At 36.6% G+C, this 27,455-nt stretch overlaps 1 protein-coding gene across 2 annotated transcripts in view; it reads left to right on the top strand.

Moving 5' to 3' along the window:
• NSG2 (neuronal vesicle trafficking associated 2) overlaps positions 1–21,085 on the top strand; it is a 52,744-nt gene extending 31,659 nt beyond the window's left edge. For both annotated transcript variants that reach the window (XM_015818735.1, XM_015818727.1), the window contains exons 3-4: positions 19,644–19,754; positions 20,894–21,085. In XM_015818735.1, the coding sequence (XP_015674221.1) occupies positions 19,644–19,754; positions 20,894–21,085 (303 nt within the window). The remainder of the gene's footprint in view (positions 1–19,643; positions 19,755–20,893) is intronic.
• Positions 21,086–27,455: the final 6,370 nt, after the last annotated feature.

The raw sequence follows: 27,455 nt of genomic DNA, 5'->3' as shown, positions 1-27,455 counted from the left end.
CAATGTTTCTTGTCTCTTATAGACTCCAATTCTACCCTCACCCTTGTGAGTAACATCAAATAGAACATTTTGTTTTCAGGAAAGTCACTTCATCTTTGTAGGAAATATCAGAACTCCTTGTACTTGTTAAGTAATTCTAAATGAATCCTTCATTCTGAGCCAATTGAATGAACTAACCTGTTAATAGTATTGAACTTTGATCATGGACAAAATACAGTTTCTTTAGAAGAGAAACTTTTATAGTAGAGCCATCGTCCACCTTGGCAAGAATATTGGTGGGTGGGTGGGGCAGGAAGATTCAAGATGTAGACTGTGATTAAAGCCTTTCTCTCTCTCTCTCTTTTTTTTTGTACAGATCACAGTCACTAGCTTGTTTGCTCCCACACCTGTGTTATAAGAATAGGGTTCAAGTGGGCAGGAGAGACAGATTGCTCTACTATAAAAAACGGAAGCCATGCTCACAATGCCTCTGTTTGTCTGTAGAAATTTTAGATAGAAAATGCTTATAGCCATACCCATATATGTACAGTATCATGTCAGCACATACCCCGTTGTGCTTTTGTTTGTTTTAGACGCAGATACCTCCACAGGGCTCTGGGATAATTTCCCAAAGGAGTTGTTGCCCCTGCACAACTTCTCTTATTTCTTTTCTTCTTCTTATTGAAAACATATGCTATTTCAGGAGTTTGTCATTTCTGAAACACGATATTACATTTCTGTGTTGCTCAGCTCAGTTATGGAGCATTCTGGCAGCTTGACCAATTATTCTTCAACTTCATGACTCATCCTGCACATACATTATGACAAATGTCTTCGCCCACTCTGTGTAGGTGGAATACAGGAAAATAATGTTAAAACTACATTAAGACCCAGCCACCAAAGTCTCAAAGTAATTTCAGTTCTATTCCGCTCCCAGAGAAGACCTGTCAGAATTTCTTTCTATGGAAGTTTTATTCTTTTGCTGTGGAAATGTACTGAAACAGAAGCCCACAGAAGATTTTATTTCTCAACAATGTTCTATATTCTCTGTCAGGACTCTAGAAATCATGATGAACAAAGTGGCTGAATATGTAAAGTAAGCTGTCATGTGTCTGACTAATGAAACACTTCAAAGAACTTTCAGGCATGGTTTAACCTAAAAAGCCTTTATTAGTGTAAAAGGAGTGTCAGCACGGCATGGAGAATGCCAAGATCTGAATTTCCCTTCCTTTGCACATAACATTCCAGGCATTTCTCCTCCCCTATTTTGGGGTCATGATTCACATCTTCTAATTAACCTGGAGGGCAAAGATTCACTTCCGTTCCCTTCCAGGGGCTTTTCTCTCCTCTCTCTTTCTCATCTGAATTAACTCTAAAAGTACCAGACAGTTCTGCATATTTTGTCAAAGCAACAATATTCAATATTAGCAGCGTTGACATCAGCATCCTATGGATTTCCCTTTACTGAATGAAGATGGAAGAGAGGTAGGCTTTGGTGATCCCTATGAAACCTGATTTTCTTTTCCCCTGAGCTTCTGACAAGGAGCCTGTGAGATCTCTTGGTGAAAGAGCAGCTGAATTTGCCCCAAGTGACAAATCCTTCTTGTCCCACAGATGACATTCTTGATTGGATCAATGAGTCTTTGGTCATCAAAACCAATCCTCAGTGGTCTTGTTTGTGGATGTTGCCAATCATTTTTAAATATTAATTATCTGCTGAGTTTTTCTTTAAGTATATTGATATTCAAAAAAGTACAAAAGATACAGAATTATTATAATATACGTGGATTGATTTACCTCATTACAGCCTCTCTGCTTAAAATGAAGTAGAATTATCCATTAATCAAGCTAGACTTACGTACAATTCATGATCAGTATTTTGAAAATTAAAATTTCAAACCAAATATTATTTGTATTTCCTCCTCTGTTGAGCTGAATTTGGTCACGGGTATTTACTAAAGAATCCTGAATTTTAACAAATATCGGAGATATGATTTTTATCTTAGTATTTATCTGAGTATTCCAAAGAGTTGAATATCTTTTCTTTAACTTCTCATAGGTTGCTATTTTTACTTTTCAGTTTATATTCTGTATTCAGGATCTGATAAAATACTAACTTCTCACTGATAAAGATGAAATCTTGTCTCTTGATATTCTATTTACCATATACAGTATATCCCACAGGCATTAGAGAAAGTAAAAGTTGTACTTGACATCAACAAATTAAATGAAGGTCTATCATCTATCTATATTTTATTAATTTTGAGAATTTTATAATGTATTAACCTATTTTTTATTACAAATAAAGGATAAAAGCATAGCAATTAGCTATGGTGACACATGACTGATTCTCTCCATCCTGCTCTTTAATATTATATGATGTCACTGGGAGAGAATATCTATTTGGTTTGGGATGCCATATCTTTAATATGAGATTGAGACTCAATTGTTTATTGTCATCTTGAGCCACTCCGGAGTCACTGTTGAGGGTTTAGTGTCTGAAGGTAGTTAGGGTCTGGATCAGTCAATGTAGGCTAAAGTTAAATCCAAACAAAATAGATTTTGTGACAGCATCAATCTTGACTCTCAAGGAGAAGGCACTTCCCTGATAGAGTAGGTCCACAATTTGAGGACCTATTAGACTTATCATGGCTATTTCTGGGTGGGCAGGTGGAGGCTGTGGTCATGAGAGCCTTTGCTCAGATTTAGTACCAGTTGCAACCTTACTTGGGCCCGACTACAATAGCTCATTCTGTCAACACTACTTGGCTAGACTACTGCAACATCACCTACATGGGGGCTGTCCTTAAAGACTACTCAGAAACTTCAGATGGTGCAAAATGTAGTAGACTGGGTGTTTGCGGGAGTTGACCATTGCAGTAGTTGATCACACTTGATTTATGGACCCTGTGTCAGCTTTCTATTAGCTTCCAAGTATGATTTACAGTGATGGCATCTAACTATAAAGCCTTTTATGCATTGGCACCTGCTTATTTGCAAGACTGCCTCTCTTCATTAGAATCAGGCTGACCACATTGGTCATTTTCTAAGGAAATGCTTGTCTCCTATTTTGGGGAGGTTGAGAGAGCTAAAAAGTGCTGTTTGGGGTGATGACATGACCACTCATTGGAGATCTGTTCATCTGTGATATAGTCTGCTTTCTGAAGTTGGTGTTTTCTGGAGGGCTTTGAATAGAATAAAGCTGGAAGGGACCTTGGAGGCCTTCAGCTCCCTGCTCAAGCAAGAGAGCCTATACCTATAACTTTTTGGGCCTGATATGTTATGTGGATTCTGTTTGTCTTATTTGTTTTATTTATTGTATCCCAATTCTGATAATTCTATTTTATTCTATTCTGTTCTATTCTGTTCTGTTCTGTTCCGTTCCGTTCCGTTCCGTTCCATTCCATTCCATTCCATTCTATTCTATTCTATTCTATTCTATTCTATTCTATCTTCTTGGCCACTGAGAGTCTTGGGAATTCAGCAGTGTACACATCTGATAAATAGTTTTTAATTTTCTCAGAAAGCTTTGGAATCTATCGAACTTCAATGTCAACAATTCAATTTCATGTCTTAGCTTTGTTATGTTTCCTATTCTTTTTATTCCTTCTACTGTTGAAATGATATTGTATCCAGTGGCTTCTTTCAATTATATTTGATAGACATCCACTCATAAGATGAGACATTCCTTGCTTTTTCCCCTTTCAGTAATATGTATGCATGTGTGGGTGAGTATGTCTCTAAATTAGTTCAAGAGAGTCTTCCTGTCTGGTAGAGCAACCTTGGATTACAAAAAGAGCTGCATTCCACCAACAGTTTCTGTTCTACTGATAAACAATACTAACCTTTAGGTCCTCTATTCAGAAATAATGCCATGGGGATATATAGTAAATAGTAAAGCTGTGCAGCATTTTTTCAGTAAAAAAGAAGATGCTTCAGGGAGGTGAGAGATGCTCAATCTATCTTCAGCTGCTTCAGACAGATGATCTTTTCCTGGCTGTTCTTAGCATATCTAGAAAATGACATCTTTGGTTTAAAAAGTTGCAAATAGGGGCTTTGTGTACAATCCTCTGTGCTCTAAACTGCCTATCGTCCTCAGATCTAAAGTGTTGCATAGCCACGCTGTTGCGTCACTGAATTACTTCTAAATTTCCCATAGGAAACATAGTTTCTGTGGGATCAATAAGTAATAAGCACATTACTTTAAAGTTACTCAGAGTTATTGGTAGGTAGGCAGTGTACAAGTTTAATAATAATTTTAAAAAATATGTTCTCTGGGTAAGAAGATGCTATTGCATTCCTTCCACTTTCACAACACTCTGCAAAATCTATTTTCATGGTTCTTCTGGTCAAACTGAAGTTAATGTGAAATCACCAGAAGTCATTCAATCCCTTCTCTGGAAGACAAACATTAATGTCAAACATCTCTAAATCATAGCAGGGATGTTTCTTCAGCCTTAGTCTGCTCAGTTAAGCATTTCTTATGCCACTTAAAATAACAGTTGTAGTTTTTCTTATTTTGCCACATGATCAGCCCTGATATATTCATTTCCTGTTTTGGATTTTTTATGTGATAAAAATAAATAATTAATTGTTCCTCTGACCTTGACATAAATGGGTCATATAAATGGTGAGAAAGAAATTGAGATAATTTCAGTAATGAAAATCAATCACATCACTCCAAGTATTTAGAGTTGTTCCTTATATTAGCTTTTCTGTTTTCATCAAGGTCATCATTTTCAAACAAACTTATCTTTAAATGCATTTTCTTTCAAGTATGTGGTAGGAGAAGAACATTTATAAGCCTAAATGACTATAAGTATTATAAAAACAGAATCTAAGAGTTAGATTTTTTTTTCTTTTAACCCCCCTGTAATCCCTTTTATCAGGGTGGAGTTGGGGTGAGTGAATGGAGCTGAGCATTTACTGACTGGATGCTCTTCCTGATGCCTAGGTGGAGTTCACAATAGATATTTTCTCTTTGTGCCATGATAGAGAAATGTCTGTCACTGCTTAGGATTGAACTCTTAACCTTCTGAGTGTGAGGCTAGTGTCTGCACCTCTAGGCCACCATACTAATCAGAATCTAAGAGTTAGATAAATATCTAGTGGGCCTTATTCAAGATGATAATGAGGGTGCTTACCGCAAGGAGGTTGAGGGTTTGGTGAACTGGTGTAAGGAGAACAGCCTAGTTTTAAACATTGGAAAAATCAAAGAGATCATTGTCAATGTCAGAAAAGGCAGGCACAGCCACACTCCTCTGTGCATTAATGATTCATCTGTGGGGATGGTTACCAGCATCAAATTCCTGGGTATGCAGTTAACAAGTAGGCTGGCTTGGTCGCTCAATAGCAAGACACTGATGAAGCAGGCACAGCAGTGCCTGCATTTTCTGCATTGCATGAGAAAAGCACAGCTTCCTTCCCCTGTCCTTACCACTTTCTACAGAGGGACGATCAAGAACATCCTGTCATACAGCATCATAGTCTGGTTTGGAAGCATCACTGCTTCAGACAGGAAGGTGCTGCAGAGAGTAGTGAGGATGGCTGAAAAGATTATTGGCAGTTCCCTCCCTTCCATCCAGGACATAGCATATAACCATTGCTTAAGCAGGGTCTGCAAGATTGTCTGGGACACTACCCCTCCTCTTCACAACCTGTTTTCCTTGTTACCTTCTGGGAGGAGGCTTTGTGATATCCGAAGCAGAACATCCAGATTCAGTCACAGTTTTGTTCCATACAGTTTTAACATTGTGCACTCTAAAGTATCCTAAACTCCTTCCATTTTATATTCAAGATGGAGAGTGATTAATATTTATATGTTGCTTATATGTAAGTGTGTAGGTCTATACATATGTTGTATATAGTATGTTTAAATGTGTGTTATGTATGTGTACACTTCAAGAGCAAGCAACTAAATTTCATTTTTAATGTGTGCCATTGTGCTCACAGTAAAAAATGACAATAAAGGTTATCTATCTAACAGATTAGTGACAACTCACTATTGATTATAAAAGATATTATAAAATGCTATATAATCACTGTGTGATGCTAGGTATCACAGAGGGAAGTATTTAAAGAACCAGGAGTTGACTCAGAAAGAGGATACCAAATATTATGATGAATATGGATTTTTTTTTCTTTCTAGGTCTGGAAAACCTTGGTCAAGGCAGCTGAGTTTCTTAAGGACAGGATTTAGTGTGGTGTTAAAATGTTTATGTATTCCAGGAAAGCTGGAAACAAACTGAAGTCAATATGAGTATGGTTAGAGTGGTATTGAAAGGGTACTAAATGAACAAGGATACACATGTGATGGGTGAAAAGACATTCTGATAGCACTGACAAAAGTCCTTTGGCTCACCAGGACCCACTTGCCCTAGATTTTATTTGTAGCTGTTAGAAATGGATTTGGTAGACGTATGTGTGAAAAAAGAGAGTTGCATATATTTTCCACTGATGGATTCCATGTCTTCAAGTTAAATGCCTTCGCTGGATATAGACTTATATTTAAAGGTATTCTTTATAGAACCAGTATAAGAAAATGCTGTAAATTAGGTCACATTTTAACTTTTCTTGGTATATCTGTAATTGAGACATTTAATGATCTAAATGTGAAAATCAGTCTTGCTAAATGTGTGATGAACACAACAGCAGTTGCTACGACAATACAAAGGGTTGGACTGGATAATCATTGGGGGTCTTCCAAATCAATAACAATAATAGTTTCTGAACAAGGCAAAGTAATGGAATATGCATGAATGCTAATAATAGTTTTGTTTCTTGATCTACAGGGGTCCATCAGCATTCTCAAACAGAACTAAAATGCTAGAATCTAGCAATAAATATACTATAACTGCTTTTCATTTCATGTCACATGAAAAGGTCACTGCATTTGAGGTAGAGAAATTATTTCTCTGCATTTATATATAAACTCATTTCTTTGTAGGGCCCTTGCAAGTGAAGCTCATTTTGAGGAATATTACATTAAATGCCACTAGAACACTGAAATGTGAAAAAAATGATCTGAGAATACAGAACAGAATACAAAACCCAAACTCCAGAAAATTAACCTTTGTTTCCCCTCAGCTGTTCAATCTAGGTTTATGACAGTGAAGCAGCAATGCCTATTTAGATGCTTTAATAAATTTGCCTTTTTTAAAAAATTACCCATCATAGCTAAATGAAGATAGGCTATCAATAACAGAGGAAGTAAGTTGGGCAATGATGACTTAGGATAACATTTACTCCTTTGTTGTACTTAAATTGTTCATGGAAATGCAATTTCTTTTCTAAGCTTTTCTGGATTTTAGGTGAAATCTATTGTCTGTGCTGCTTTTAGTTGCCTTGAACTTGTATTTCATTTGTATTTTGTATTTTTGAACTTGTATTTGATTTTATTTGTTAAATTTGTTAAATTGTCCAGATAATTTTTGTTTACAAGGTAGCCTGTTACTACAAAATGAGGTACTGGGAAAGTTCTCTGTCCATACTTGAAAAAAACCTATATTTGTCAATAAACATTAACTGCTACCCCACCCTAATTGTGGTACCACCACAATCCCTTATTGCTAGGAATAGTAAAGAGGATGCCATTTTGAAAGTTCAAATGTGCATCTCAGAAGGATTTCTGGGAATAAATATATTGGAAAAACTGACTGTGCAAAATAGATCATTTGAAATGGAAGAGTTTGGTGGAATTCTATAATTTCACTTGAAATTGGAGGTGATAACCCATCTGCTTCATTTGTATCCATAAATGTTCCTTTTTCCCCCAAAATCTTTATTAAATTTCAAAAAAGTATAAAATACAAAAAGAAAAAAAAGAGTTAAAAAGAAGGGAAAAGGGTAATGGAAAAAGCAAACAAAAACTATAGAAGAACGATAACTTCCAACTCTCTTTGATACAGATAAAACCCTCAAAATCAATTATCCTTTGAACTAAAATAAACCATAAACCATAACAGACAGTTTTTCTATCATCATAAACGATCTAATCATCAAAATCCAAGGTTAAAATTTCATTTCTTTCAGCTTCAGACAAAAAATAATAATAATAATCCAAAAGTGGTTTCCAAGTGGAAAGAAAGCTAGATAAAGATTGCTTTAATCAAAACAATCAATTTCACCATCTCTGTCAAGTTCATTAATTTCACCATCCATTCTTCCATTGTGGGAATATGTGAATCCTTCCATCTCTGTGCATATAGAAGCCTTGCACCTGTTGTCATATATAAAAAGTTCCATAGGTTTTTTTTCAATCTGTTTGTCCTTCAAACCTAAGATAAAAGGCTCTGGCTTTCCTTGCACATTTTGTCCACCAGAAATGATAAAAAGTGCCTTCAAATTGTTTACATTTCCAATATACTTTTGAGACACCCTTCTGCTGTACATCTTCAACAATTTATCAGTTGTTAAATGCCAATGGTGCATCATCTTGTAAGAATTCCCCTTGAAGTTATAATTCAATGTAAATTTCACTTCTTTACTCCACATATTCTCACATCTTGAAACCTTTAACATATCATCCTCCATATTTATTTTCAACAGTGAGTTTGTACATCTTAGCAATCACGTTTGCTATTAACGTCATTAGTCATAAATCCAACTCAAAATCAATTTTCTCATTAGTAAGAACAAAATTCTTCTTATCCAGTTTAAATCTTTCTGTTAACTGAGTATAGGCAAACCAATGACAAATTCCAGTATCCATAAATATTGTAGCTTCTTCAATAATTTGAGCGCTGAATTATATTTGGTGTTGCACTTGAAAATGTCTTTCAAGCTCTGGGACTTCCTTTAATGCAAAATGCCATGTTAATAGTTTGGTGAAGTGCCCTAGATGAAACATAATGCAATGTGATATCACCTATAAAAGCTGGCAGCTAGGGAACAAGCTGTTATACAGGAGCTCTATTACTTGAATCAGTTGCTCAATTTACTGATTTGAAAGACAAGTCAGTCCCAATTTTTCTCATCACAAACTTTTCTTTTTATAAGGGTCATTTTAAAAAGGCTGCTCTGAAAAGTAGTCATTGCTGGAAAGTATAATCTGGAAAAGCAACAATCATGTTTCTGAATGTCAATATCAGAAAATTTAAGCATCCTATCTAATCCATGTATTAATAGCTTATCATTCATTTTTATTTTCCCTTAAATATTACAAATGTTTGGCATTCAACTGCTCATGTCTTTCACATCTTACATTGTAAAGATCTTCTACAGTTATTCCACGGTAGGCCTGCAGGACAGAACCAACCATGACAGGAGTGAAAATAATTGGAATACTGGGGGTGGAAACACTGATTGTGGATTCTCACAATCTTACAAAACTTGAGTTTCTAAAATCATTTTCACCAGATGAAATGGACTAGCTGTCTGAGAATTACAAGAACTGAAATCTAACACACTGGATCACTTAAACATGAGTCAGCAGTGTGCAACAGCAGCCAAAAAAGCTAATACAACCCTTGGTTGTATAAACAGAGGAATAGAATCAAAATCATGTGAAGTATTAGTACTGCTTTATAAAACCCTAGTAAGGCCATATCTGGAATATTGTATCCAGTTTTGGTCACCACATTACAAAAAAGATGTTGAGACTTTGGGAAAAGAGCAAAGAAGAACAACTAAGATGATTAAAGGCCTGGAGACTAAAACATATGAAGAACGATTGCAGGATTTGGGAATGGCCAGTCTAGAGAAAAGAAGGATTGGAGGGGCATGATATCAGTATTCCAGTATTTGAGGGGCTGCTACAAAGAGGAGGGGGTCAATTTATTTTCCAAAGCACCAGAAGACAAGACAAGAAACAATGGATGGAAACTGATCAAGGAGAGAAGCAACCTGGAATTAAGGAGAAACTTTCTGACAGTGAGAAAAATTAATCAGTGGAACAGCTTGCCTTCAGACTTTGTGGGTGCTTCATCACTCGAGATTTTTAAGAAGAGACTGGACAACCACTTGTCTGAAATGATATAGGGATTCCTGCATGAGCAGGGGGCTGGACTAGAAGACCTCCAAGATTCCTTCCAACTCTATTCTAATTGAAACTAAATTAGAGAAGAAAAAGGCGCGCAACTACTTCCTAGTTATATTTATTATTGAAACTTTCAATCAGTTCAGTACATTAGACAATGTCATGCACTTCATATTAACAAAGTTCTATTTGTAGAAAAGGAGATTTTCAAGCTATCTTGAACATTATTTTGACATTGGAAGAATGGGCTATAAATACTCATAACAACACATTTAGAAACAAGCAATCATAAGGAAACTGTCAAACCATATCTCCCAGTACCAAAATTTGATATTTAATATTCAGTGCATGACAAAATCAATTGTTTTACAGATATTGGCTTTTATATCCTTTTATAGTAAATTTTTAACTAATCAGTAGTGCAATGTTTCCTATACTACAGTTATTCTTTGGACTAACAGAGAAAAATAATGTACCTATAAAGGAGAATATTTGTAGCCCAGGGTTGAAATGAGAGGTCCTTAATGCCTTCTGAGCTTGGTTGTTTTCTTGCCAATGTTTCATTACCCAAACTAGGTAATATTATCAGTGCTAGATAATATATTAGCACTGATGATGTTACCTGGTTTGGGAAACAAAATGTCAGCACGAAAACAATCAAGCTCAGAGAGCACCAAGGACCTCTCAGAAAAATGATGTATTTGTAAGACATTTCACTGGGATTTTAGGAAAAATAACAGAATAACAGTTGGAAGGGACCTTGGAGTCTTCTAGTCCACTCAAGCAGGAAACCCTATACTATACCATTCCAGACAAATGATTGTCCAATCTCTTCTTAAAATCCTCCCGTGATGGAGCACCCACAACTTCTGGAGGCAAATCCTTCCACTGATTGTTCTGACTTATTGTTTTTGTTTTGGCTGTGTGACTTCTCCATTCCAGAGTATTATGATGTTGGTGATTTATTCATTTATAGAAGAAAACTGAATGAATGATATCATTATATGTGGGATAACCTATTATGAAAAATTAAGATTAGAAAAACAGATTAATCTGGAGTAGAAATTCCTTCAGGGAATAATAAGATAGTTGCTACTGTATTTATTTTCCCCAAGCTTAATACACACACACACACACACACACACACACACACACACACATACAGCACTATGCAATCTTGTGGGTTTGTATTCTGGCTTAACTCTGGGGATTTGTTGTGAAGCATGCAGTCAAAATGTGTCTTCCTTCACAAAGGACTTAGAAGACTGGATGGAGTTAGCTCAATTTTGTAGATTTGAATAAATCAAGTTTTTTTTTCTTTTTGCAGTTTGCTAAAAAGCTAAGCTCTAATACAGACATTCAGTAATCAACCATTTATCTTTGATTGATAATGTGACTGTATAACTGTATGATTATATATGGCTATACAATCTGAAGTTACTATAATCTGACTGATTATATTGTGAATAAAATTGCTCGTATCTGCTCTGAATTGGAAGTTGGATGGGCAGGATATGATGAAATGGTGGATGTAGTTTCTTTCATAGTTACTGGGATGTTTTTGAGCACATGGGCAAAAGGGTTCTTTGTAGTTTTATCTCCAGCACTTGTGGACTTAACCCCTGACCTTCCTGACTAGTTAATTGTCTGGAAACAAATGTGTATTTAGGTAACTATCAATGCTTCTCTATTCCCCCCCCTCTCCCCCACCTCCCCTCTCTTTCTGTGTTGATGATGGTAACTTTGAAAGAAGCAATGATCTGCCCCTTACTGGATTAATTTATTTTGGGAAACCTACATCCAATTTCTGCTATGTGAGGACAGCAGTGGGATAAGAGTTGCAGAGCTCTGGATGAAACAGATTGTCCAGATCCATTGAAACTGGAATGCAGACATGAGCATGGGACTAAACCTAATTGGTCATTCTCATATGTGATTTGTGGCTGAACCTGGATGAAGAAAGTATGGCCACCCATCCTTGTTTATAACTTTTGCCATTTGTCTATGGAAATTCTTAGTCATCCAGGTCACAGTTGTCCCAAAGGTGCTTTTTCAAGAGGCAACTGGACTTTCTTGTTTTTCTTTGAAGAAGTTTCACTTCTCATCCAAGAAGCTTCTTCAGCTCTGAATGGATGGTGGGGAACAGAAGGAGCTATATTCCTTGCAGACATCTGGTCATTTGCATTCTTTTAGCAAGTCATTGGGGTCACTTGGAGGTTTATCTGTATCCTAAAGGTCACCTGAGTAGTGCAAATGGTGTGGAGCCTTCTTGGAACTGCTGAAAGGACTGTGTCGTAGACTGAAGATAGATGATGCCGTATCCCTCCCCCTCTGTTGAGAGAGGGCTGTTCAGTTTTGACATAGATGGCCTCTTTGACCCCTCTTTCAAACCAGTGGTCCTCTCTGTCCAAAATGTGGACTTTGCTGTCTTCAAAAGAGTGGCCTTTGTCTTTTAAATGTAGACGGATTGCTGAATCTTGCCCTGATGGGTTTGTTCTCCTATGTTGTGCCATGTATTTTGCCATTTGTATTGTCCTGCTTAGTTGTTTATGTCAGGGGTGTCAAACTGCCAGCCCATGGGCCAGTTGCATCATGTGGAGGCTGCACCCACCCCAGTTCCGGCAATGTGAAAAAAGTCACGATACGTCATGACACATCATGTGACATGGTGAGTTTGACACCCGTGATTTATGTAGTTGGGATTTGGAGGCCTCATATTAAAATGATTCCTTTCCTTCTTGAGTGATAGAATTCAGTTGGCTAGCAAAGGGTACGGTGAGAATGATCAGGTTGTTGGTCATTCCCTCAAGGGATGCCAGTCCTTGATCCTCTCCCCTCTCTGATTTAACATCAATTTGAAGCTGCTGGGAGAGGCAGTTCACTAGTTTAGGTGAGATATCATCGATATACAGATTATATCCAGTTGTACTGAGGATCACTAACCCTATCTCAAAGAGAACAGGTCTACAATTTGGAGGTCCTCCTCAACTTACAGATCCTGCAAGTGAAAGCCAGGACAGGAATAGTTTTATGTAGAACCGGAAGCAATAAATATTGAGCCTTTGTCATCTCCAGTATTGATTACTTTACATGGAGCTGCCTTTGAAGGCCACCAAAAACCTTAATTGATGCAAAGCATTGCAGTCAATAGCCTAAAAGGACAGTCTTGGTACCACCATATAATACCATTGCAATGGGACTTTCACTGGATATGTTTCCAAGTACAATTCAAAGTGCTAGTTATCATCTATAAAAGGGATCCACAGCATGGGTATCTTTGAGATTGCCTATCCCATGGGGTCAAAGAATGCCTACTATAAACTATAAAGACATGAGAAGGGATGGGGCATGAGAAGGGGTATTCTCTGTGGGCACTGCCCTATTTTGGAACAGCTTGTCTCTGATCCAAAGCCAGCTTCTGCTCCCATGGTCTTATGGAAGCTTGCAAAAGTATGGTTGTTCTGCAAACCTTTGGGATTTGAGTAACTATTGTAACTATTTCTAAGGCTAATTGTGATGTTTAACTGTAATTATTATGTTTGTTTCCATTATGTAGTATCATATATATAAGAGCTGCATTGGCTTTGGATGTTCTTGCACAGTATTTAGAGCAGGGGTGTCAAACTGCCAGCCTGCGGGCCGGATGCGTCATGCCAAAACCACACCCACCCCATTGCTGGTAATGGAAAAAAAGTCAAGATACGTTGTGACACGCCATGTGACATCGCGAGTTTGACACCCCTGATTTAGAGTCAATTGACTGAACAGGCTATAGATTAATTAAAACATTTCCCTATGGATCCTATTATGCTCACTCCATGTCCTCCACGAGTGAGAAGAAACTGAATAACAGAATATTTTAACATGAATCCTGTCACATCTAAGTTGTGCATGAGCCAAGCAAGTTTTTTTTAAAAAGCTGCTACTATTTTGGTCCCATTAACCTTCTTCTATGTAAATCTCCTACCCAAATGTAAAACATTTATCACTTTAGTGCATTTGCTTAGAAAAAACATTTTATAACTCACCCAGTGCTTGTTAAGCACACTGTAATTGTTATTCTCTCACTGGAAGTTTAGGACTTGGCAATGAAATATGTCTCCTAACGCTCCACAAACACTTAAGACATCAAATCCATTAGGATCCAAGCAAGCTCCAGAAATGATATTATGTGATGGAGTTCAGCCAGTCTAATTGAGCCAGCTGCTTAATTTAATTATTTGACAAATTACTTGGAAATATGATGTACTTGTTTGTTCTGTCATCTCATTGCTCTCTCAAAATAGTAGGGCAGAGAGAATTAATGGCAGAGATATCATCTCAGTAGGCAGGCTTTTGGTGACAAGATGTGTAAAGCAAACTGAGCAATGGTGACATCAGAGATTCCCAAAAGGAAAAAAAAATAAGAATAGACAACAGGTTTTTTTTTTTTTAAATGAAAAACCTCTTTTTAATAATAAGTCTAATTTAATTTAATTCTATCTATGTTGTGCTTTTATTAAAGAAACATCAAACATCAACCATTTGTTCCCACCTTTAAGCTCTCCTAAATATTATGCACAACATATTTTGAAATAATATTTCCTAGTCTAAGGATAAAATTTTTCCAAACAGTGGTGGGATCTCTCCATGGAATGTGTAGAGCTGTTCTCTCCAGTTGCACTGAACTCTAATTCCATGCTCCATATATTATGGCTGTAAAAGCAGGGATCTCCAAACTCGGCAACTTTAAGACTTGTGGACTTCAACTCCCAGAATTCCTCAACCAGCCATGCTTGTTTTTAAGCATAGGAAGACCAGCTTATTTTGATATAGGGAAAATATCACTTATAATAGAATGGGGCCACCATTGTTCCACAGTAGGATTATGATAGGATGGTATGGGTGATAATGAAAAGGGAAGAAGAACTGTAATACCATGGAAAGGATGAACATTTTTGTTTATTTATTTATTAGATTTACATGCAACCCATCTCATCTAGAGGCGACATAAAGATTCTTCCTTTATATTATAGGGACCTACAGGATGTATCTTGCTTGTCTCTTCTGCCAAACCTGCCCGGCAGCTATATATGAAGTTTCAACCAAATACTGAATGCTTCAATTTGTCCAAAAAGGAAATTCATTAAGTGTATGCATTCATTACTCGGTTTCAAATAGAGCTAAAGTGTTTATCTAGTATTGTCAAGCTTTCTTACATGCCTCCGTCTTCTATTTTTAAACTTTATTTTTGTGAGAGGTACTCTTAATAGATGACTCACCTCTCTAAGGCATGGACATTCAATTATTCTTACAAGCATGAAAAATGTTTCCTGAGTTTTTCTAAAACCAGCAGAGATGCTAAGAAGCACTTTGAAATATATTTCTATTGCTTCTTATTTTAATGAAAATTGCTGTGGACAAATCTCTGTAGGGTCATCAAAGGAAAAGAGGAAGAATGGGATTGGAAGATGTAGTGCCTCTTGGAGAACCGCATCTCCAAAGGATCTTGCTGCCATTCCCCTTTCCTATTTCCTTCCCTCTCTCCAGATTGCACCTGCATGTACATAACAAATAATTCTGATTGTATAGGTTGATTCTGAATCAGCTCCGAACTAAAATAAGGTTATTTGAACTGCCCAGGTAAGCTGCATTTGTTTGTTCCTTAGTTAGGATCATTCAATGAGTAGATCAGATCATGGAATTATGATGATGGTAAGTTAAAGGAATTAACTATGTGGCTTCCATTTTCAATTACGCATTTATTTTATCATGCAGTTGAGTCTAAGAGGAAAAAATTAGAACATGAAGTTCCGCGTGAACACGAGATATCTGGTTTTGAGAAGAAGGGGAAATGATGTTTTCACACGAAGGCGCTAGAGTTCAAGTGCCATGATATATATTAAAAATAAGAGGGGGCATTAGGAAAAATGTGTGCTGAAATAAATTATTATAAAAAAAACAACTTCTCCTCCCACTGTGGATTAAGGATCTTTTATGGAAGGTTCCTTCTGGTCAACTATATTCCCCTAAGATTGGAGAAGGACAAGGCTTTGTTTAAATGGAAAACAATGGAAATAAGGCATATAAGGAAGGATGGTGAACATCATGTTATCATCAATGTCTGATAAAACCTTACTTGATTGATGGATTTAGTACATTTGAATGAAGTCGTAGTGCTATAAAAGAATACAAGTTTTTTTAAAAGTCCAATAAAATTCAGAAAGTAATATTAAACAGAATATAAGCTAAAATTTAGGAAATACATATTTTAAGTGTGGTCATAAATTAATTGCATTTCAGCCAAAAGATATATAAAGTTAGAAAAGATTTAATGCTGGAAGTGCCATCCATCAACTTGAAGATAAACAGTACATTTTGGAAGTGAAAATGATAACATGAAAATATGCATGACCTGCCATTTGCCCCAGTTATAATGCATTTTTAAAAATGAAAAAGAGGGAGCCGGATTCAATGAGCATCATTGTTTATGGCTTCTTCAAACCAGGTACAGAGGCTGGACCTATTTCCTGCTTTCTCCCTCCTTCCTTCGTCTTCTATTCTCTGGGTATTCGTTGAGCAAGTGGGTTAGGGTACCAATATATTCAAAATCAGCATTTATACTTGGAGTACATTGCCGCCAGTAATATATCTGTCATTTTCCTCCAGAAAATGGTTTCACCTTGAGCTGTTCCCAGATCAATCTCAGAGGGAAACTATATTTTGACCCTTGGCTTCATAGGTATTATTGTGCTTTTACTGCCAGATGGAAACACACTTGGTGATATTTAGCATTGCCTTATTTTATGTTTTTCTGCCTAGATATTAGATTCCAGTCCAAATGAGCTTGTTTACATTGTATACTCTAGAAATTCATAGTTTCAGATATTAATATTTATTGTAATTATTGTGTTTGGTCACATAGTCAGCCAGATGTTCAGATTAATCTTTGTTTTCTTTTGCCATAGTCATTCTACTTTTACTTGCAGATCTTTGTATTATGTGATTTTCTCCAGTTCTTTTTCTTCTATTCTTCTGACTTCAAGTACTGCACTATCCAGACCTATTTTTTTCTTTCTTATCAACAATTGTTAAGTCTGGGGTATTGTGGCAGGTGCTTGTCTGTTTGAATTCTAAAATCCCAGAATGCTTTAGCTTCTTCATTTTCTATTACTTTGTCTATTTTGTGGTTTTACCAGCTCTTGCTTGCAGGCAAGTGATGTTTCTTGCAGATATTCCAATACACCCTTGTTGTTTCTTTGCTATGATGTTGTTACTAATGAGTCTGTGTGATTTTTTGCAGCAGCTAACTAGGTGCTCCACTGTTTTGTTATATGTGCTGTCTTCTTAATTTTGGCTTTATATGCATTTGTTTTTAAGAATTGATTTTGTTCAGAATTAGCCCTTCTGTTTCTTTTTTCAACTTTCCATGGCCAGGTTTTCTTGTTTTCTGCTTTACCTGCTAGTTTTTCATCATGTACTGGCCATGTAATACTTTGTCTTGCCATATCTCTTTTCTATTTTTTATTTGATCTTTCTTGTAGGCCAGGTTTGTTTTGTTATTCATTTATTATCTCTTCATAACAATGTAAAGTCACAGCTGCAAGTTTTTTAGCTGGTGTTGGCCTTCATGTGCATCATTTTCCCCCAAGAGCCTAGGATGTCATAATATATCAGTATAGTATATGTGCATGCCAAGTTGTGTGGCCTTTTCCAACTGACGGACGGAAATGTCAATGCACAGATTTTCTAAGTGCTATACAAGATTTTTTGGTCTAGCACCCATGTGCCGATAATTCCTGGGACTGCTGCCGCTGGCTTGTGCCCTAATCTTTCAATTTCAGTTTTTCAGATCTTGATACTTTATGATCCTCTCCAATTCTTTGTCATCTATTCTATCATCTCCAATTCTTTGTCTTATATTCTACCATCTACTGTACTATATACTATGCCATATCAATTATCCACACTTTCTTCTTTTCAACCACAGTTATATCGTATTATGAGTCAAGATTTTATGACTCTATATTCAGAATTCCACAAAATTGAACCTGCTTATTTTCAACTACTTTTTCAACTATATGTTCCCACTAATTCATTACTGGTACGTGATAATTTTTACAGATGTTCCAGTGAATTATTTTGATTACTGTGTGATGTTGTCATTGTTCATAATCAGTTTGCGTGACCATCTATCACAACCTGAATAAATGATATATATTTCATCTGCTTCTTTGCCCAAGCTGCACTTTGAATTATTTGATGATTTTTCAATTCTGACCTTGATTGTATTAGTTCAAATACCTTGCTCTTATGCAACAGAAACCAAACCTTCAGTTTGTTTTTTTTAATGTTCCTGTTGTAAACCATTGCAAGGTTTTACCTTTATCCACTTCCTTCATGATCATTTGTAAAAATTGACCATGTAATCCTTTTTCCATGTCAACATTCTGTTCAAGTTTTTATTACATTTTTTTTCAATATTCACTTTTTGTTTCCTATACATTTAATACTTTTTCATTTTTAAACATCAATGCTTGTCCTTGACAAGCATCAATGCTTGTCCTTGACAGTCTTTTACATAATAAATTAATGCACACTTTTCTTCTTCAACAGTTTTTCTGACCTGAAGTAAGCCTTTGCTTCCATTTCTGTGGGGCAGGTATAGTCCATCAATATCACTACAGGGATGTAATACATAGTGAATAGTGGGCAGTTTTCTTGTTTTTTCAGTCTAAACTGTCTAGTTCAGTTTGTGTCCAGTTAATAATTCTAGCAGTGTATCATATCATAGGTATGACCCAGGTATTGATGGCATTTCCAATATTCAGTTTTGTCTTTGGTAATATTCTAACTCTTTGGATGTCTTGTTTATTAATCACACTTTTAACTTATCTATGCTTGCTGTTATTCAACTGTATAATGCCCAGATACTTGTAGGCTTCATCCTGATGGCACTTGATAGTTTGGCCATTTAATATTTCAATAACATTACTGCTTGTGATTTTATCCTGATGTATTGCTACAGAGGCATATTTCCCTGGGCCAAATCCCATTGCTATAACTTTGCTAAAAATTCTTATAGAGTTTGTCAATGACTTTCTATAAAGCTTTTGATGATGATGATGATGATTTAGTTTTATCACAATTATCTCTCTATCTCTATGAACTCTTATCTCTATCTCATCTATCTATTATCTATCTTACATGTATGTAGGTATGTAATGCAAGGCAGCAAAGATACCTAATATTCTTGCTTTCTATTTTCTTTACAACAGCATCCCTGTTAGGTGGGTTGGGTTGGGTTGAGAGAATTACTGGCTTAAAGTCACCCAGTGGCTTTTATGCCTAAGGCAGACCTAGAAACAGTCTTCTGATTTCAAAGCCAGCACCTTAACCACGACATCAAACTAATATCTCCGACATCTCTTCATGAATATTTGTTGCAGTCTGTTCCAGTTTAGCTTTTTGTCTTCAGTATAGCTCCTCCATAGTTATTAATTTGCTTTCCTAGAGTTAATATACCCTTTCAGAAAATATACTGGTATTCATTTTAATATCTGTGATGATGAGAGTTAAGTGCTGCATGTTGTGCTAAAAAAACCGATCACAGCCACAATTCTGTTAAGCTCACTATAAATACAAATTATTTCCTAGGGAACTAACATTCTTTACAAGTAATTAATTTTAACTGTTAATTGTTTTGCAGGTCACTATTCTCATAAGCCTGGCTCTTGCATTCCTTGCCTGCATAGTCTTTCTTGTGGTATACAAAGCGTTTACCTACGACCACAGTTGCCCAGATGGATTTGTTTATAAGGTAAGAAGTCTGGGATGAATGAACTGTCTCAGCTAGTGATAGAATCTAGTTCGCTGCATGACTACAATTTAATGCTGCCTTTTTCTGTCAGGACTGAAGATATAATTTGTCAACAACATGCTGAAAAGTGGCTAGTGCTTTAGGAAATAAAGGTCTGCAATACCCTCCAACAGCCTCAATTATTCTGAATCTGACAGGTATAAATCTTCAAGCAGACTGCAGCCAGCCACCCCCATCTATTTTTGAACAGGCTGACAAAACTAGGTTTTTGACTCAGCTTAGTCTCAGCATCAGATTTAAAATGTAAGAGGCACACCGTTACACACTATGCATTTTAAAAGTTTTGGGAACTCTTTATTGATCCTCAGTTTATTGTCACAGAATAAAAGGAGAAATAGGAGTAAGAGTAATAAAACTGAGGAAAAATTACCTATTGACAAGCATGATTCACTGTCTTGTTGAATTTCATGTCTATGTCTTTACATCCAAGGACACGGTTCTGTTCATTAGCCTATACCAGGGGTAGGCAACCTTGGCTCTTTTATGACTTGTGGACTTCAACTCCCAGAATTCCTGAGTTAGCATGGCTGGTTCAGGAATTCTGGGTATTGAAATCCACAAGTCATTAAAAAAAGCCAAGGTTACCTACCCCTGGCCTATATCATACAAAAAGTTGGATTGAGAACATGTGTACTTGCAATTCTGCTGAGATTTGCAGGGCTATCCTAAGAAGAAATTGCATATAGGAAAGTAAATTTTCTTTTGAGTCAAAGTCAACTGCTGGTGAGTTTTGCTCCATGGACAGATCCATGCAATCATTTTGGCAACAATGCAGAATGGTGTCCCATTGCTTTTTTTTTTCTACTTTCTTATTTCCTAGTCTAAACTACAGCCCTGGGGTTTCTTGGCAGTCACCCCTGTAAGTAATAGCCAGCCCCAACACTAGTTTTTACTTTTTGAGATCAGCCAAAAGTCAACTGCCATGGAGTTGAGATTGGTGGCTAGAATTGCACTCAAAATATTTAAACTTTTGCAAGGGGTTCAGAGTGAGCTAAGTTGATGGCAAGTAGATAATTAAATTAAAAAAGTGCTTTTGCTTAATTGGTATTCATGGTTCCTGTTTTTTCCTTGCTCTCCAGCATAAGAGGTGCATTCCCGCCTCTCTCGATGCTTACTATTCAGCTCAGGATTCCAACTCCCGGGGCAGATTCTACACCGTCATCAGCCACTACAGCATGGCTAAGCAAACCAGCTCGCGGTCTGTATCTCCCTGGCTTTCTTCAGGATCGGTAAATCATGAAAATAAGGCCACTAAGACAGAAGGCCATTAAAGCCATGCAATGGCCTGGGGATGAAGGGAGTGGGAAAACCACATCATGTCTCTAAATCATTGCTCTAGTTCACAGAGGGCGCCTTGCTTATCAGTGTGATGAGAATACACTAATTCCAAGTGCAGGTGTCATCTTAATGGATAGTTTTCTCTCTTTCATTCATTCTCACCCTCCCCTTTAGTGCATTGTTCTCGTTAATTTGTAACTAAGTCAGGATCTTGTACAAAGGCATGTTAGGTGTTGACTATATCTCACAATGTACAAATATTTTTAAAACCATTGCTAAGTATTTGTTAAGAAAATAAAAATGAAACAAAAAAAGCAAACCCAGGAAACATTGACAAGAAGGTAAAAGAAATAGTAAACATAATTTATTAGGCCTTTCTTGGCTGAAAAAAAAACAGCCTTGAAACTTGGCAAACAAAGGTGGGGAATTTATTTATCACAATGTGACATGGAAGGAAAGTTCAGATGGAGGAACTTTATTGTGCACAACCATCATATACAAATAAAATACATAATTGTCTGGGCAAAAATCAATCTCAAAGAGTTTTCAAGGGATGGTGATGTTATATGGATGCTTTTAAAGCAATTTAGCACCATTGGTGCTCCAATGTGCATTATTCTGTTCCTGACATTAAAATGAATGGGAAAGCCCTTACATACAAGGAAAATCCTGTCTCTTTACCAAAAACTCCACACATGCATTAAACTATTGGATTGTGGCTACTAATCTTTGATTGTTTGTTAAGAGGGAAATATTAGCCATGAGAGTGAATGCAAGCAGGTTCCTATGTGTCTCCTGACTGTCAACACAATTTTGAATACAACAATTCTGCCCTCCCACAAGCCAAAACTGAATGCCAAAGTTCAAAAACAACAAATCAAAATTGGACCTAGTAAAAAAGGGTGAACTCCTGTCTCAGAAGGGCTGAGGGGATTTTTTTGGGGGGTGAATTTGAGATAGAGAAAAAAAGTTGTAGAAGTAAAACAGATTTTATTTTGATCTCTCACGGAGTATAAAAGGCTTATATCCCCTTGATATAAGCCTCTCATACTCCTTGAGGAATCAAAATAAAATCTGTTTCACTTCTACAACTGGGAATCTTGCTGAATAGGGCAACAGGCAGTTGCCACCGCAAATGTCCCATCACACGGCTAGCTACCCTTTCAACAGAGAGATTCAAAGTAACAGACAGATAGCCTGTTTTCTATATGCTTGTCAAAATACATTAAAAATTAAAAAAAATGGTTAGCCAAGCAGGCATGTTATCGCACAAATAAAATGTTGCTAGAGGAACTAGCACTGGTATCCAGAATTAGCTATTAATCACCATGACTCAAAAATGATGAAATAATGCATCATGACATCACGAGGCATATGACTGCCTTTTCATATCCCAAGATTAGATACAAGTACAAAAGTTATAGGTTTTGCCTGGTGACATTATGACAACATTTAAACACTTGCACTACCTATGCCAATGGGTGCCAGTTAGCTTCAGAAAATTCTTATCCTCATTGGCAAAGCCCATTTTCTTTCCTGAAAATCTGAAAGAGTTGAATAATAATGTACTCTCCTCAAAATGTAAAAGACAGAAAAAAACAAAACAAAACCCAACCTACCAACCAACCAAACCAACAAACAAACTTGCAAGCAGCAAATAATTTTTTTAAAGTGGAAATTCGATTAGAAGTAGCACAAGCTGAAACAGTGACATTGGCTGTCCGCTTCAAATTTTCTGCAATAGGGATCATGAAGGAGGTACTGGTTCTCCTGTGTACTGGACAGTATTTGACATATCATATTAAATTAGCACATTGTGTAGATGATGAGTAGGTTACAAAAGGATTTTATGAGTATGACCTTGCTGTTTTATACCACATTTGCATGCTGGCATTTTTAAATTCTTCCCTCTTCGATTGTCCTTCACCCTATTCAATGACGAAACATTTTTTTTAAAGAAATGCAAAATAATTTTAAAAGTCACCTGTGACATAATGTCAGAGCAGCTGTGGAATAAACCACTACCACCACCAAAAACCATGTGTATTTCTATACACTCTCATGTAGTCATGCCATGCACCTATTGCAGATCATAGCTTCACTCTTTAGGAAGATTCTCCTACCTGACTCTGTGGGTTCATTTTTACTAATGAAACCAACCTCTAACATCGCTGTCAATATAGATGGTAAGGAGATATGGAGCTACTCATTGGAAGCCATTTTTTCCTCACAGGAAAAGAATCCACATGTGTTTCAAAAATCAAGCATATACATTACTCTTAATGGAAATATAATGCCTGTGTTTGCTTGCACCAAGTCCTTGGCATCATCTAAGAAACTGTTTTATAAAAATTGTGTTATACAAATATACAGGCTACTAGTGCAGCTGGATTAGTACTAGTGACCATGTCAGGCAATGGCACTTCGTAGTCTCCTAAACAGTACTGATTAAGGCCACATAAGGCAACCACTTCAAGATCTGATCAGTGCTTAGATGGAAGACTCCAATCACATGAGTCCAATCATAGACCTAAATGTGCTACATAGATTTATATTACAGCCACACTGAGTTCATCCTCAGTAAATAAAACATGCTGATTTTTAACAGAAGTTCTCAGAACCCCACATGAAATCAGAAGAGCCATTTAGAATGATAAGAACTGATGAATAAATGCACAGGAGGAAACAGTTCAAGAGGGTGTTTGATCTAAGACATCATGTTGGGAAATGCTGTAATCTCATATAAGTTTATGCTTTATGACATATATACAAAGATTTGAATGAATTATGTATTTAAATATTGTTGGGTTTTGCAGAGCTGGTTTGTGTCAAATTAACCTTCAGTTTCATGAAGAAAAAAGAAACCAAGGGTGTGATCCACCAAAATCTTAATTTGTATTAATAGGAATTGCTTGGGAGTGGTCATTGGGGGAATTATTGGCTGTATATGCCCAAATTATGCAAATTAAATTACACCTGAATGTAGAGAAAAACTAAGTAAACAACAGCAGTTTTAAAATTAATGAAATTGTCACTAAGAGTCCTAAAGATGGGCTCTCAAATCAGATTCCTGCTTTATATTTTACCTGCAAGAAAAAAGAAAGCCCACCCTACTGGAGATGGAAAACAAAAGAAATAATGATAAATGGTTGTATAATGTAGCCAAAACTGTAGTGCCAAATCTCATTGTCTTTTTATCCCTGTCTTTATCTCTTTCTTCATACTACATCTGTAAATCCATTTCTCATCTAAAAATGTAAAAATAATCATTGGAAAAAAAAGTAAACAATTTCCAGAATGGCTACTGGATAATTTATAATTTTGTGGTTGTTGTATGTTAGTAGGTAGAAGAGACTGAAGTATTTTTGGTGTAGTTCTTGACTTTTTCTGACAGGACAAATAAAATTAGATGTGTCTGAGAGTCTCAACGATTGTGGTACCATTGTTTCCTTCCATTTTCTCTAAGAATTCTCTAATAATTTAGATGGATATGACGAACAATTTTGCACATTTATTTCATACCCCCCCCACAAAATATAATTGATTAGCTTTACATTTTTTTAAACACACATGTATCTTTTAGAAAAATATATAGGTGACTGGCTTATCTCAGAACCATTTTACTTTTTGTGGTTGCCACATTTGTTGTATACCAGTCAGTCTTGGGTAGATACATTTAACAGGAAAAGCCAGCTCTAATTCTGCTTGCTAGTCAGTCCTAAAAAAATCTATATTGTACAGCACTTGCATATATAACATAAGCACATCCTCTAATCATGTTTGACTGTGGTCACTTTTCCTGTACATTGTTAGGATTAACGATCTTTTTTTTTCTCAATCCAGTGCAGAACTATTATGTGTTCTTTAGCCCAGGGGTCCCCAATCTTTGCGGTTTGAGATCAACTCAATTCATAGGTTGATCTGGTACATACTGATCCCAACTGTCAGTTTCAGGACTCAACTGGCATCTGCCAGTCCAGTATATTAAAGATTGCATGATTGCAATGAGTTACAGTTCAAAATGGGTGGGTCCTTCACAGTTCAAACCTGCAGTTCCAAAAAACCTTGCTTAGACATCAGCCACCCACATACATGTGCAATGATACTAGATGCTTGACACATACACTTTTCTTTTGTGAACATTTTGCAGCCCTCGCTTATTTTAAGATCCAAGGTGAACTTATTCTGCAGAAACTCATACTTTTCTGGGAGGAGGAAAGTACTGAAAAATTGTTCCTGAAAACTGTTCAAACCCTGAGAAAATTCAACAAAACTATGATTTAATCAACATTATAATAGAAACAGAGATTACAATCAGAATATCCTCAATATCAGCCAAGGTAAGTGAGATGTATAAATTGCAGCCTGGTCCATGCTGCTCAATAACATTTTTTGAATACATCTAAAAAATACTTGCTTTTAATAAAAAAATGAATCACATAAAAAGAGACTTGTATATAAGATTGCATCACACAGCTCCAGAAATTAGGGAGGACAAAGATAATGATTAAGTGAGCAAATATATGTGCAAATACATTTTACTGCCAATTAGGGGTGAATGAGCATGCATATGCAGCATTATGTATAAAAACAGACATACATCTACACATTCTCTTTATTCACTGCTTCTTATAGGATGAGCTTTATGTGAGGACCTGCCTCAATCCCTCTTCCCAAGAAAGCAGAACTCCTGGAACAGCTTCATTTCAAAAGGAACTTTTATTAGTAGAAGTTGACCGCAGGCATGAAAGGCAGGATCTGAGGGTTTCCCAAGTGAATCAATAGGTTAAATGAGCAACTGGCAAACCCCACCCCAATAGTCCATCCAGTCAGTTCAAATGAGCCAATCTCCAGGTATGAACCCACTGTGGGAACGGGGTTGATAAGAGGCCATTCCCAAGGTTGGTAGGCTGTTAGGACTTCATGCCTGTTCTTCAGCAGCTAGAGATAAGGCAGATGGCCGGAGACACATTCCATTCTCACCCCAGGCTGGCAGTAAGGGAAATAGATCAAAGAGCAGGCAGATAGAGGAAAGCGGAGAGGATATATTGTAGCAGCTATAGCAAACCAGAGAGGCTACATTGTAGCACCCATCACTTTCCCCCTCCCCCCAGGAGTATAGCAGAACCCACAGGAAGATAGAATAAAGAAATCATACCCAACAACTGGGTTCTGACACTTTACTTATAAGAACTTTGCCACTGCATGAATGTACCAAACCATAATAATTACATACTTAAAGATGTGTGATTAAAGTTCTAGTTCATATGGAAGTTTTTGTATTTCTGCAGTCTCTCTGCTACAGAAAATTATGTTGCAAATGCAGACATCACAGTGTGACTTGGACAGGGGAAGACGCTACTCTCCAGGTGTTGAATCTTCTTCATGCAAGCCATCCTTTGACAGGACATGGGATGGTTTAAACATGAAATAAAACCAGTTCATGGAAATTAAGGCTATCAAGCAAAGTTAGTCACAGTGGCTATTGCAGCCCTTCAATGCTAATTGTTGCAGTACATGATTGGGAAGTATCAGTTTTGAGACCAGCTCTTGGGCTTTATTTAGCAATGGAAAAATGCATACAAGATGGAAACAATGCATAGTTCTCTGGTCTTTATATAAAGAAGGAAAGCTTTACTAGTGGCAGGATTCGTTGTGACTTTACTTAACCATATCTCCTTATTCCAATGCCCAACATATTAACAGTATGTTATTTTTAAGGAGTTAACAGCAGAATTCACTGTTATATTAAAATAAGTGCAAAACTGGTCTTAAGAAACACAAATAATTGATATTCCCAAGCAGGTGTAGACCTTATTCTTCATCATGAAACTTCAAACTTTGGAAAACTTTGGTCTGATCCCACATTAGTCTCTTTTACAAATTAAAGCATCAACTGGGAATGCAGATAAATCAAGGCTGTAGATTAAAAATAATTTTGCCCACCAATGAATTATGTAATCACAACAAAGATATATTTGAAATTATTCTGTGTGATATTCATGTAACAGAGTTGTTGATTAATAAAAGTTTGGGCAGAAACGTTTGAGACATGAGATTTTATCACTAGTGGCAGGCAAAAAATTACCAAGACCAAAATGCAAATAAATATGGGTTTGTCAAAAACAGATCATGCCAGACAAACCTTATTGCATTCTTTGACTAAGTGACAAAATTAGTGGATCAGAGGAATGCTGTGGATATAATTTACTTGGACTTCAGTAAGGCATTTGATAAAGTAGATCACAACCTACTACTCGATAAGATAGAAAAATGTGGGTTAGACAGCATCACCACCAGATGGATCCGTAGCTGGCTGACTGGCCGTACTCAGCATGTGGTCCTCAATGGAACCGCATCTAC

Source organism: Protobothrops mucrosquamatus, unplaced genomic scaffold (assembly GCF_001527695.2).
Source record: "Protobothrops mucrosquamatus isolate PMUCROS unplaced genomic scaffold, P.Mucros_1.0 scaffold_141, whole genome shotgun sequence".
NCBI lineage: Eukaryota > Metazoa > Chordata > Lepidosauria > Squamata > Viperidae > Protobothrops > Protobothrops mucrosquamatus.
Note: the sequence above shows the minus strand (reverse complement) of the source record. Positions and strands in the feature narration are given on the sequence as shown.